Below are 13,176 nucleotides of genomic sequence, written 5' to 3'. Positions count from 1 at the left end.
TATCCCGTTCAGATTAAGAACTACATACTTGGACCCAAATTGAACCGATCGAAACAGATATGCTACAAAGCAATTCCAATGAACTCGAACAAATTAAATAAGAAACAAACCAGACATCAATCAACGAAGAAACAAAATAAAAATGAAATCTTCACAGCATAAATATAGCTACCTTGTATGGATCCATGACGAGAAAGAAAGATCTCTGCTCTGCAAGTCCACGATAAGAACAGAAAAGAGCCCTCTTTCCTCTTTGTGCAAAAGTGTTAGTATATCGATATGGTGGACCCGCTCCGACCCAAATACGATTAATAGTAAAATCAGGGACCATTGAAAGTAAAAACGTCAAATACATAGATTTCTGGCTTTCTCTATCTTTTTTTTGGTTCTGGTTGGTTGTAAAATTTTTAAATTAGAAATTCTTTTAATGATAAAAGCTGAGGAAATTTCTTTTCCACGACTTTATATAGAAACAAAATGAGGCCTAAAATCCTTTTACCATTATCACTATGATGCAAGATTAGTAAAAAAAAATTTATTTTTGGTTTCGAAAAGGAAAATGAATCTAATCCTGAAAAAATTAAATAGATTTTTTGTTAATGATTTCAGTATCTGAAACGTCTAAAAAAAGGTCCTAGCACATATGAGTGGCTGGGAAATTGTTTGGATGTTGTGGAATTAATGTGTACTATCTACAATAAATGATCGAGATTAAGATCTTGATCTAAATTTCAATCTTGACTGTCTATTTTTGAAAAAATTTTTATATTTTTGATAAATGAATAGTTGACAACTAAATCTTAAATTCCGACAGTGGGTAGTATTGAAGTAAAACCTGGCACTAAAAAGAAATCAAATTATTTTATAAGATTATTATAAAAAATAAAATAAAATAAAATATATTTATAAGGTTATAATTGATTGACAGCTAAAGATGGAAGGAAGAGAAAGATAAGTGTGAATGAGAGGCATACATGCATCATCTCCTTATCCTCGTTTCTTGTGTTTTTCTTAAAGGACCGTTACAATCACTTATCTTGAAGATGACGTGGACCATAGATTGGCGAACACGTAGATGCGAAATCCTTGAGACGTGTGCCGTTCAGGCAAGGTTTGGTTTGGACCTTTCTGAGGAATGAGGATATTCCTCTGGTTCGCCTCGTAAGGTGTGGACTCTGCGTTGGTTCGTGCAGCGCTGAAGGTTTAGGAAGAACTGCAGAAGTAAGAACCATGCGTTTCGCAGATGTGACAGACTGCGTAGATCATCTGGTGCTAAGTTCATAAATCTGAAAATTGATGTACAAAAAAAATTAGGGTAATTTTCATCTGGACCTGAGGTTTGGTCTAAGTCACTTTTAGTCCAGTTTAAGATTCCTTTTTCATATGGCCCCTATGGTTTCAAGAAATGATTAAATAAGAACAAAATTAACAGAAAGTGTTAGTTTAATAAATTTTGTGACAAAAATACCCTTGTGTCGTTTGGATTTATTTATTTTAATTTTAATATACTAAAATAAATACCGTAAAATAAATAAATAATAAACAGTCATCGATTCCCTTTTTACAGTTATCGATCGGAATCGGAATACATCGCCGTTGAAGAAGAAGATCTGAGAGTGAGCCACATTTGGAGATCAAAACCATATCTGTGATCCTCATGCGACTGCACAAAAAAAAATGAGGACGACTTACTCTTCTTCTGCTACTACTGCTGGTCTTTGTCTGCAACCGGATAACCGCTCTTCAAAAGTGTTACCTTTCTCATGTTTCAAGCTTGGACTCAGTTGCTATTTTTCTTGGAAGTGGATATTTTGCTTCATTCTCGTAAAATCGCAGGGCAAGCATCGACAATCGGTTCTTTTGTTGTGGGAGATTATTGAATACATGAATATACCCATTTATAATTTTCAATTTTTTTTCAGTTTCTGACTTTGTTTGATGGTCTTTTTTCTTCTTTTTTTTTTTTTCTTTTTTTTTCGATTTTTTTTCCTTCTATTTTAGATGGATTCGAGTTGAAGTTCCTCTACAGTTAGATAGAAAAAGTCAGTTTTTTTTTTTTTTTTGGCTTTTGACTTTCTTTTTTTTTTTTTTGCAGGTGCTCTTGTTTTGTTTTTCTTGGATCGTGGATTCATCGTTTTGAATTTTTTTTTCTCAGAGAACCAGTGGTTAGAATAGGTATGGTATCTGACGACTAATCTTTCATCTCAGATCAGAATCGAATTGACATTTGAAATTTGTTTCTCATGACTTCCATTTTGATGTTTTTTAGGATTTGAGAAGTTGTGATTTGAAATGTATATGCTTAAGAAATTTCATCAACCAGATTATCCCTATCCAAACTGAATTCAAAACGATCAGAGTTAAGTTATTGCTGTTGTTAGGGTTTCCTTTCTCGCTTGAAAATTCGATGCTGAAGAAGAAGCGTCCATGGGACGAAGCACAAATAAAAAATAAAAAATAAAAAATTCCAAACGAGGGTATTTTTGTCACAAATTTAATTAAATTAACAGTTTTTGTTTAACTTGTCCTTATTTAATCATTTATTGAAACTACATGAGAGCCATATGCAAAAGAAAACTTAAACGGGACTAAAAGTGACTTGGACCAAAACCTCAGGGGTCCAGATGAAAATTACCCAAAAAATTATATATCTGAAAATTGATGATTTCATTTTGTAAGTGAATTTCTAGATCAACAAACTGTTTGCTGGATTAGATTTTGGAAAGAAATACCAGTGTAACACCAACAAACCAGTGAACAAATACAATACACGACCACCCGAGGTGGTTGTTGTGTAATTCAAGTTCATTCTCTTGTAGTTTGGTAGTCTTTATATCTTATGTTCAGATTTCCTCTCTCTTAGGTTGGTTAATTGTGTACTTTTTTTTATCAGGTATTGGATCCTTATCTATTTTTGTAAATTATACTAAGTTTCGGATGCAACAGCCAACTACCTTGAAAGTCAAACCATTGCTTAGTAAGGGGTGCATAGTCACCACTAGTATCTACTAGATCGGAGGATGATGGTAATATTTTATCTATATTTTATTTTGTTTGACATAATTTAAATAATACTTTATGAGTTTTTGAATGGATCAATCTAGTTCGGATGATATTCATTTTTTTATGTTGATTATTCTAAATGAAAATGAATATATATTGTATAAAAATTCTCTACTATTTATTTATTCTTCAATTTAAAGAATTTAATCATTTTTTTATTTGTCCGGGATGCATCTTGTTAGTAATGGAATAAATTTGGAAATCTCTAAACTTATGCGAACTTGAAAGTGAATTTTAGTTATTCATTTATAACCCTAATAGAATAGCGAAATGTGTCGAACAATAGATTCATCATCAATTTTTTGTCAATGACTATGTCATTTCCTTGCCAAAAAGAATGTCATTCCTAAAAAAAACATTTTCTGGTACCAAGAAATTTTGTATATCTAAAAGGTTGGGAAAGGGCGGGACTATTACATACACCATGAGGTGGGGGTAGGAAAATTCTTTAAAAAAGCAAATTTTTTTGTACTTTTCCTGTAAATCCTACAAGTGTAGATTGTTTAGTTACTTGGGGTGAGAAAGTTAAAGACAAGCTTCTTTAAATTAAGAAAACTTATCTGAAGTGGCAACCCAACTTTCTCACTCCAAGCTTTTTTAAAATTCTACAAAATGGGTTAGGATCCACAATTAACATTTTATTACAAAATATCTCAATTTCCTTTCATTCTCCTTCATCTCACTACACATCAGACTCATATGTTTTTTTTTTCTTCTCACCCCACATTTGCAAACAAATGCAGAACTCATAATATCTTCACTAACTGAGCCAACTTTTATGATTCGAAGCAAAACTTTATTAAATGCTGCTTGTATTGACCATTTTATATTGTCAAGTCAATAGTAAAGAAGAAACTGTATGGAGTTCATAAAGGAGATATGCAGAAGTGGGTGTGGCACCATGAACTTGTTTATTTATTGAAAAAACTTTTGTATGAGATCAAAGAAATCGATTACTCATGGATAGGAAAAAGAAACTCGGTTGGTTGCATGGTTTTTGACAAGTCCACGCATGGCCAGTTCTGAAATGTCTATGTTAATACCTACAGTGACCACCACAGTTACCTAGATGTCTAAATTGCTAACTCACACATCTTTGATCTTACAAACACTGGAAACCTTGTTCCCCTTCAAATTAGCATAGAAATGAGTACTTACTATAGTTAATTATCATAACATGACAAGTGGTCTTAGATCTCAAATCCACAACTTCAATTTAGTGGGATTTACTTCAATTTTAAGTCTGTCAGGGATGCTGTGTGGAAGAAAACCTATTTTGACACTGTTGCCATAAAATCTTGGATCAATGTTACAAGAATTACAAATTAATAAGCCATTTCTGAATTGCCATAATGCTTGGTGGATTCTAACTCTCTAATTAGAACCTTGTAAAATAATCTGACGCTTCCCTTCCCTTCTCAATTTTCCAATTTCTCAGTGAGTAGTAAAACCACAATCGATAATAACTGAATATGCTATTACATATGGGTTTTCATATTTTCAAGCTTCTTGTCAATGTACAAATCAAAACAGTGAGTAGATATCAGTTCATTAGTAACATATGGAAACAGTGTTTAACAATATTGGTACATGCGAATCATGTTTATGTCTCCCAGTTTTGGGAGTAGTGGATATCTGGTAAACTAGGAATTAGAGCATTAACGATGATATTACATACCTAAATCCCCTTGAACAGGGGGAGAAAGGACTTCAAGATCATCTCTTCATACTCCCAATCTCAGGTCCAAAACAAGCCCTGAAGAAGACGTAGAGGACGAAGAAGACGACGCATCAGTCTCTAATGGCGCAGGCAAATTCAAGTCTAAACCATCACCATGATCTTCTTTCTTTCTAAAAGGATTCAAACTCAATCCTTGTGGTGGTGCCAGTACTTTCCCTTTCTCCAAGTGACACCTCCTCTGCGCATCAAGAGCTTGAGCACTACTAGAGAATAACCTCATACAACTACTGGATTGGTGCCCTAGAACCATGTCTATTCTGTCTTCTGCAGCCAAGATCGAATCTCCCTCTCCACTCCTATCATGTCCATGATCACCGATGGCAAAACAACCCTTAACATTTTTGTGGCTAGCCCTGTGTCCACCAAGTGCCTGGTGAGATCCAAACACTCTTTTGCAACTCGAACACTCAAATCGACAATTCAACCCTGAAGGACCTGCTAGTCCATCAACATCTGCAGAGATCAATGCTTCATTACAATCCCTGTAAGCCCTATCAACTATAACAGAACACGGCGTATCCACAGCAGTAGTTGCAGTTACAAAAGGACCATTAGATAACAATACCAAACACGTCGCCACTTCATGGTCTTCGTCAGTGAAATTCGATGATGGATTCTCTGAAGTACTCTCCGACGGACGTCGAGAATTGATCGGCGGATTAATCCCTCGCCAAGTACGCTCAGGATGACATCTCATGTGTCCAAACAGAGCCTTCCATGAAGAGAATTGCTTGCCGCATTCGCTGCAAGGACGAGCAATCTTTGGAGCGATCGGTTCAGGTTTCTTCCATGGTTTAGGTTTTCGTAATGCAGAATCGCTGGGATCAACGGAGAAACGGCACATTTTTCTTCTCTTCTTTCTCCGAATGATCTCGTGAGAATCACTAGGGCCGGCACCACCGTCACCGGTGGAGGTTCCGGCGATTTCTGGCCTGAAACTTTCGAAGCTTTCTTGCCTAGGCGAACTAGGGAAATCTGTAGCGTCGTTCATCAGTTAAGGAAGATTAGTAAAAATGAAGGAAATCGAATCAAATTCAGAAAGAGAGAGACTGAAAAAAGCTTAACGGTGGGGGAGAGGATTTGATTTATAGCTGAGCGGTTATTTGCGTTTCCCTCCAAAAGACTACAAACAGGGAAAGCTTTGAATGGGGCGGTTTATTGTCAGTTATTTTGAGAGAGAAAGCCTCGAGGGTAATGTGGGGAGAGTATAAGGCCAATAAAAGTATGACACCTGGACAATATTGCCACGCATTTGGGTTTGGAAGGTAACCGTTTATCGTGGATAAAATTTTGAGTCCGTTATTAGAAAGAAAGAAGAAAAAAAAGTGATTCCACGTCAGTATGGGCCCAATCGGCACGATGGAATGGATCATACAAGTATACAACACGACATAATTGTTTTTCCTTTTTTTGGTAGAAAATCATGAACATATTTGGACCGAGAGATTTGTTATATAGCCACTATAAGTGAGATTTTACTTAGAGCTTGTTTGGTTGCAAGGAGAGTGGGAAAGGAATCTTTTTTCTTTTTATGTGGTTTGATTGCACATGGAGCTAAGTAAAATTAATTGTTTACCAAAAGAAGAAAGAAGTGAAATTAATTTTATCTAATTCTTAATTAGTTTACGATGACCTCCAGGTCGCAAAGCTTATCTCTCAATCATGAAGCTTATTGAGGAGATATTTCATTCGTGACTTTTAGAAAGAGCCGCTAATTTAAGTTCCCGTTTAGGTGAAGGACATTGTAAGTCTAATGTCAAATTTTCTTTTCTTTTTTAATATATAAATAATCCTCTTTTATTATAAGTGCCATGAGTATGGTATTCCATGACACAAATGTTTAGGAATAGCATATTGTATTAAAAAAACATCACATGCCTCATCAATAAGTTCATCTTTTGCATACATATCAATGACTACCATCCTGCACGAACACATAAATGGTTTTATCCTTCGACGTTTGTAATTTGAGCTTGCAAAATACAAAGCAGAAACATAAATAGATTTGCTTTTGACTACCAATGCACTCAACCAAGAAAGATAACCTTAAAGTCGAGAGTAAAAATTATCTGGGCTTTAATTAATTTTTTTTATATATTTTTCTTTGGCATTTTGACTAGTCCTCTCCCTTTGTGTATTTTCACTGATGTATTTTGCATGCATAGACAACCGAGCAAAAATCTTTCCCTTTATTTAGTTTTGTTTATAATTTACATTCAAAACTTTTATGGTTTGTCCAAGTAAGATAGATGGTTTCCTATGATTCCCATGCTTTGAAACCAATTCCTCCGGTCAATGGAGATGATATCGGTTGTCTTGTGACTAATGAGCTCTACCCTTTTCACCGTTGACTTTACCCCCAAAAAATTTCATAATAAATTTCACTCCAGAAATATAAAAATTTTATCTCATTTTTATCATGAAAAAAAAAAACCTGGAACATCTTACAATAAATAAGAATTTTCTATGTTAACTTTTTTAAGTAAGATTTTGCACTCGGCCATAGGGAGAAAATTGCAAATTAGATGGAAGACCAAGTTTTCCTCGAGCAGCCATGTAAGACAAATATTGACCCTCAATCTAGTCTAGTTGTCCACAAAATTTACACTCAAATCTACTACTGCTTGACAACCTTTGGTATCCGTCATTCTAATGGTATCATGTGAACTTTAATAGGCCTCCGGTGGCGCTCCGCTGATGGGGCTAGTGTTTACGCTGGTAGTGCACAGGGCTAATGCTTGCATAGGATCGCACTCGATAAAAAGACCGAACATTGCATAGCGGGGGGCGCTAGGTCGCCGCTACTGCATCCCCTCTTTTTTTTACCCAAAAAAAAAAAAAAACATCCTCAAAGATGGACAAAGTAGAAAGGGTGTCAGCCAGCACAGGATCAAAAACCATCCAATTTACCCTGACAAGCCTCTGTGCCTAACTGCCAATTACAAAGACTAACACATACAAAGTACATTTTATAACAGAAACATTTGTTGACAATTACTGCTCAAGTTTAGGTTTCTCTCCTCCAGTACTGGGAGAGGAGAATGAATGGTGCACCAGCCCACCAAATATTACAGACTCTAAGGGACAATCCAGCGCGTTTGGAAAAGCCCCAAGCACTTATCACTGATTTCAAACTTTATCTTTTCAACTCCCAGAATGCATTGGTTGGGTAAAGGGTTAATTGCTGCTCTTTGGTGGGCATTTCCCCAATACATTCAGAATATTCATCCTTTGCAACTCCCTCCCTGAAAGAAAAAAGAAAAACAAATGACCTAAAACAAGCCAGATGGATGTGCACAACAGAGAAGCAAAATAGTGATTAATCTTTATGTACAGGAAGAGTACTAGGTTGAGACATCTTCTATTCATCCACTGACCTGCTTTTCTCATATAAACAAACTATCAGAGGACTGGATCCACCACTAAATGAAAACTATAAGATTATTGAGGTGAAGCTACCAAGATGATCATCAACATCCATCAGAACTTACTGATGGCTCGCCGTAAATTTGAAAAACAATATCAGAAGCCTTTAATCTTTGTCAATCCATAGAAAGAGGCAAACATACAATGTCCTAAAGGTTATACAGAATCTGCCAAAGGTAGGGGGAACCTATGCATGTGCACCATGTGCACTGCACACAGTAAAGATGCATAGATATTCCTTAAATTAAATTAGGTCATGGGTGAACTTGGGTTCTAGTCGAATGAGACACCTCAAATACCTTTTAGTGCTTGTGCTTGCATGTACGGCAATGCAAATTATCCAAAAAAATGGGAGTAATTGAGCCACTCCCCACATGGAATTCGTTCTAATGATGCACTAATTCTAAAATATGAACAGCCCCAGAAAAGATAATTTCTACAATATGAACCATCGCAGATAAGATAATTTCTACAATAGGACCAATAAAACAAGCAGGCTATAGTCCTAGTACAGCTACAAGAAAAGTAAAAGCATATGATAATTGCGGCTCAAGCCGCTCAACCAACTAACAGGTGCTAAAACCTAGAGACAGTAAAAATATTAAACTAATACTTAAAAAACATGAAGGTTGTGTCGCAACTTAGGCTATTTTTAAGCTTATATTAAATTAAATGCATAAGGAGTCTTAGTTTTAACGTACTGCAAGCTAGAAAAAGGAATACCTACAGTCACTTTTCCATTGTAAAAAGGTTGTCACCATTATTAGAACTGCAATAACCATTGTATAACACTACATGAAGGTCAAGGGCCAGCAGTGTTTATTCAGCCCAGCACCACTCCCCCCCCCCCCCAACCCAAAATAATAATAATAATAATAAGAAGAAGAATAATATAAATCTTTTATAGAAATGAAAGAAAATGATCTAGAAAGCAGCAAACATAAGTGAATCTAGCGCCATCTACTGTTAGATTTAGTCTTTGGCATTTCCTTTTCTCATTCCAAGATACTTGGGTTACTAGAGAAGGTCAAAACAAGTAAGCTAACAAAAAAATTATTCCTATTGTTTCTGTACTTTTTACCTTCTTCAAACAAAAGATGGATTGCTCTTTTCTCCAGCTCAACAGCCTGTTTGCTACGACCAGCTGAGGATAAGGATCTAAGCACTAACCAAACAAATAAACAGACAAGTTGGCATGTCAAGAAATAATAGGACAATATAAGAAACCCCAAAGGTTGTTGAAATTCATAGAAGATTACTCTGGATGTATTCCTCCTGACTTGAATGGTCACAGTTCCTTAAGAATGTCTGCAGCCTGAAGGACCGTTCTCTCCAGGATTGATTACTTACTGGAGGACTAGCCAAGAATGAAGCTGTGGTAGAAACTGTGGGATAATTTGGTTCTTCTAGTGATTGTCCATTACCACTCTTCCCAAGAGAACGAGGAACTGTGGGTCCACCTGATGAGAATGTCATAGGTGGTGCCATTGGAATGGGTGCCAATGCTGTAGAACAAGGAATCTTGGAGTCCTGAATTTGTGCTTCTTGCTGTGAATTTCCTTGCTCCCCATGTTTAAGCTGCCCAGGGGGTGGGCAATTAGCTGTACTTTCCATGATTTCACAATTGCTACTCTTTCCTACTTCCGATTCAGATTTCCTTCGGACGTACACAAGATGTCCATTTGCATTATTATTGCTTGAAGACTGCTGAGCAGAGGGGCTAGTTGGGCATTCAGGTGTGGTTCTCTTGATTCCAGAAACCTTAATAGCAGACATAGTGTGCCCTCTATCCTTCAGAAAGTGAGAGTTCCCCATAGGTTTTGGTCTGAGAATGTTATCATTCTGCAGGTCTCTCAGTGCTGTTTGCTTTACTGAAAACTGTTGCTTGTCAGATCTGGGCAAGCCATGTTCTTTGTTGGGCAACGCCAATTCATTGGTTTTAGGGTCCATCATTTGTTGAACCATCAGAAGTATTTCACCTGTTGTGCAAAATTCGTAAGATCCTTTGCAGCCGTCAAGGTTCAAGCTCAGCCCAAATATGTCAAATATGTCCAATATGCGTTCATCTTCCCGGTTTCGTTCTGCAATTTCACTATACAAATTTAACTACTGCAGAATTCTACCTGCAAAAACAGAATAAAATATTGTAACTCAGCATTTGGAACAGGTGATATGAAAAGAATGGTTCTCTACTGCAGAAATACCATTTTAGCAACTAAAAAAGATAATCAAGGAACTAACTACATAAGAAAATAATCAAGGATTAGAATTACAGAAACCCTTTTAAGCTGGAGAAATAAATGTAAACACATACTCAGATGAGAAGTTTTAACTCTTTTTACATAAGGTTACTGATAATTCAAAAAGTAAAATCTTACTATAGAAAATGAAAGCACGTTGACAAGCCACAGGGAGACAGGCACGTAGATGAGCAATATGATTTAGAACTCAAAATGGAGCAACTGAAATATCACCATGTTCAATCAACACTGTAACAGCCCTTTGTCAGTAGAGATGTCAGTGAGTGATACAGAATCTAAACACTAGAATTAGTACCCAAGATGACGATGACCTTGTAGTTAGACCTGGGACCTAACACACATAGGGTTCAATATTTCTTCCAGAATCTGGACTGTCGCTTTAACATTCTTAATTCCTCCTGGAATCCAATCTCTAACATGTTTATTCATTCCTATTTTCCTATCTTAGTTATTATCTATATTCTAGTTCAGGATGAATTAGGAAATTAAAGATCTAGTCATATTAAAATCAGATGTTTTTATGTCGAAAATCATAATCAATTTAGGATTTCTCCACAGATGCTGGTCATTGGAAAGGGGTTCTAGAGTCAAGCTGAGGCCTTTCCCACGTTGAGTCTGAGACAACTTTTTTCAATTCTACAAATTAGTAATGTAGCATCAATTGAATGAGGGCCCGTTCTTCCAAGTTCCAAGATCCTTATCGAACCAACCCAAAACCAGATTTTGGAACACGGCTGTAGAGGGTTATTTTGGGTATTTCCAATGGTTGGATTTATATAAAACTTAAAGAGATCGGTATGCAGACCCTACAGAGGATATGGTGTGAAAATTGCTAGATCTGATGGCTGGTTTTGAGAGTCCTAAATTTGGTAGGAGTTTTAATCCTAGTTGGACTTCCATGGTTAATGGGTCTAGAGGACTTGAATGGAGTTGTAACTTGGCCTAACCTACTATGGGTGAAGGTTCCTCCAAGTTCGAGTCAATTTCAATTGTCAGATTGATGTAGATCTGACTTGGAAATTTTGGTGTATAAGGGATCTGAGAATTCAAGACAAATCAAGTAAAAAAGGTGACAGAGAAGGGGGGATGAGGTACGCTGGCTGCCACTTACATGGATGTAGGAGCCTTGTCTCGAACTGAGGAGGACATGAAATGACTTGAGTGAACACTGAATCCACAGCCATAGAGGAATCCCTGCTTGGCTTCACAGGAGACCCTAACCTCATGCACTTGGAGGTTCCTTACAAATGCTGAGAACCCTATTCTCGATGGAACAGCAAAAGCAAACACAAGCCTGACGTTAAAAACCGAATTTTATTAATCTAAATCAGTCGACTATTACATGCATAGGGGCTTATTGTAGCCGCAGAATTGCATTCCTAGTTGTACTTGATTAGAAAGCTGAAGTGAAATATAACTGTAATAATAACAACTAGCCCAATAGGGGCTAGTTGATAAACGTGTATCAGGTCCCTGATAAGGTCTATCTACTTAGTGTGTATTAGGTCCTTGATTGGGTCTCTTTAATTAATGTGTATCACTCTAAATAGACATGACTTAAGTTTAAACCAGATAAATAACCTATTTTCGCACTTGGCCTCCTGACAAAACTAATGGGCGCATAGAATAGGCCCATAACCATATAAACATAAGAAACAGAGTCCCAAGTCCCAACACAGCAACACCCATATCTATCCCTAGGTGGATTTTAAAGGAAATAAGCCAATTTGGTGCCAAAGCTGCATTGATTAGTGTGAACTGTGAAGGGCTATGAATGCAGAATTCCAACAAGAAGAGAAGATAGGGCTATTGATTTGCATTTCATTTGATATGATTTGTTAGGTCCAACCATGGTTATCAAGTCGTCACCTTGACAAACTATACACTACCTAGACTTCCTAGCTTTTTCCTGCGTTCAAGGCAAATCATGCCCTGCTGACACTTCATTAGTTTATTTGACTAGGTGACTATATTTATTGTTTTATTTTTTGATGAATATGCTTATATCCCATACTAATATAGAAGGACAACTACTACAAGCAGTAAAATACATTTTATCATGAAATACCAATTGCTTGTTGAACCCTGTGAATCGCGTGAAAGTAGGATACTCCAAATTCAAGAGTCAACGAGTTTCATAAACTGTTCTTGGTACAAAAATATGTGAGTGAAAGATCACATTGAATCAAATTTGGTCCTAGGACATGGAGTCTATACGAACCAATGGATTGTAACAAGCCCCAGGATTTTTTTCTTTTCAAATGCAGAAACCCCGGGGGATCAGAGGTGGTAGGATTTATTCTGATAAAAATAAGAAAGTGAACTAATTTTTTGCAACAAAAGAAAGTTAAATGTCTGATAGCATAATGATGCTGCTATTACAAATGAGCGATTGCCATTCTCTGACCCCTCCTTGGGCTGCCCAACTTGAGAGCAGACAGCTAAAGCAGTCTACTTATTGAACAGGTTCTATGGTCAGCCCATGGGGAATGAAAACAGCAATACCAGAAAATCTGACCCAACTCAAATGTTTCACAGCCAATAGCTCTCTTTTGCAAGTTTGGCAGCTCACAGCTACACAATCACCTTGTCAGCCTAGTCTACAAGGTTCGTTAGCTAGTCTTTCATTTATCGATCACTAGTCAAGCAATATCTCTCTTGTTCCTGGTTCTGGTGGGCCTATAA

At 36.7% G+C, this 13,176-nt stretch overlaps 2 protein-coding genes across 2 annotated transcripts; both read right to left on the bottom strand.

The window, feature by feature from the left end:
- Window positions 1-4,787: 4,787 nt before the first annotated feature.
- LOC148998597 (zinc finger protein ZAT2-like) lies at window positions 4,788-5,795 on the bottom strand. The gene has a single exon (XM_089141842.1). It carries the CDS (start codon window positions 5,793-5,795, stop codon window positions 4,788-4,790), a length of 1,008 nt encoding a protein of 335 aa, XP_088997968.1.
- Window positions 5,796-7,753: 1,958 nt separating this feature from the next.
- Window positions 7,754-12,968, bottom strand: LOC148998596 (uncharacterized). Its single transcript, XM_089141841.1, has 4 exons — window positions 11,603-12,968; window positions 9,490-10,353; window positions 9,312-9,395; window positions 7,754-8,049 (listed from the first exon to the last, which is right to left on the bottom strand). Exons 2-4 carry the CDS (start codon window positions 10,193-10,195, stop codon window positions 7,982-7,984), a joined length of 858 nt encoding a protein of 285 aa, XP_088997967.1. The 5' UTR covers window positions 10,196-10,353; window positions 11,603-12,968; the 3' UTR covers window positions 7,754-7,981.
- Window positions 12,969-13,176: the final 208 nt, after the last annotated feature.

Source organism: Hakea prostrata, unplaced genomic scaffold (assembly GCF_041222555.1).
Source record: "Hakea prostrata isolate BN-2017 unplaced genomic scaffold, UWA_Hpros_2 contig_262, whole genome shotgun sequence".
Classification (NCBI taxonomy): Eukaryota; Viridiplantae; Streptophyta; class Magnoliopsida; order Proteales; family Proteaceae; genus Hakea; species Hakea prostrata.
This window is presented reverse-complemented; position numbering and strand designations above follow the sequence as displayed.

Excerpts from the sequence above, each read along its gene's own strand:
- LOC148998596 (XM_089141841.1), bottom strand. The coding sequence starts at position 10,195 with ATGGTTCAACAAATGATGGACCCTAAAACCAATGAATTGGCGTTGCCC. Across the intron at positions 9,396-9,489 it reads TCAGGAGGAATACATCCAGA|TGCTTAGATCCTTATCCTCA; the intron begins GTAATCTTCTAT and ends TTGTTTGGTTAG. Across the intron at positions 8,050-9,311 it reads CCATCTTTTGTTTGAAGAAG|GGAGGGAGTTGCAAAGGATG; the intron begins GTAAAAAGTACA and ends TTTTTCTTTCAG.
- LOC148998597 (XM_089141842.1), bottom strand. The coding sequence starts at position 5,795 with ATGAACGACGCTACAGATTTCCCTAGTTCGCCTAGGCAAGAAAGCTTC.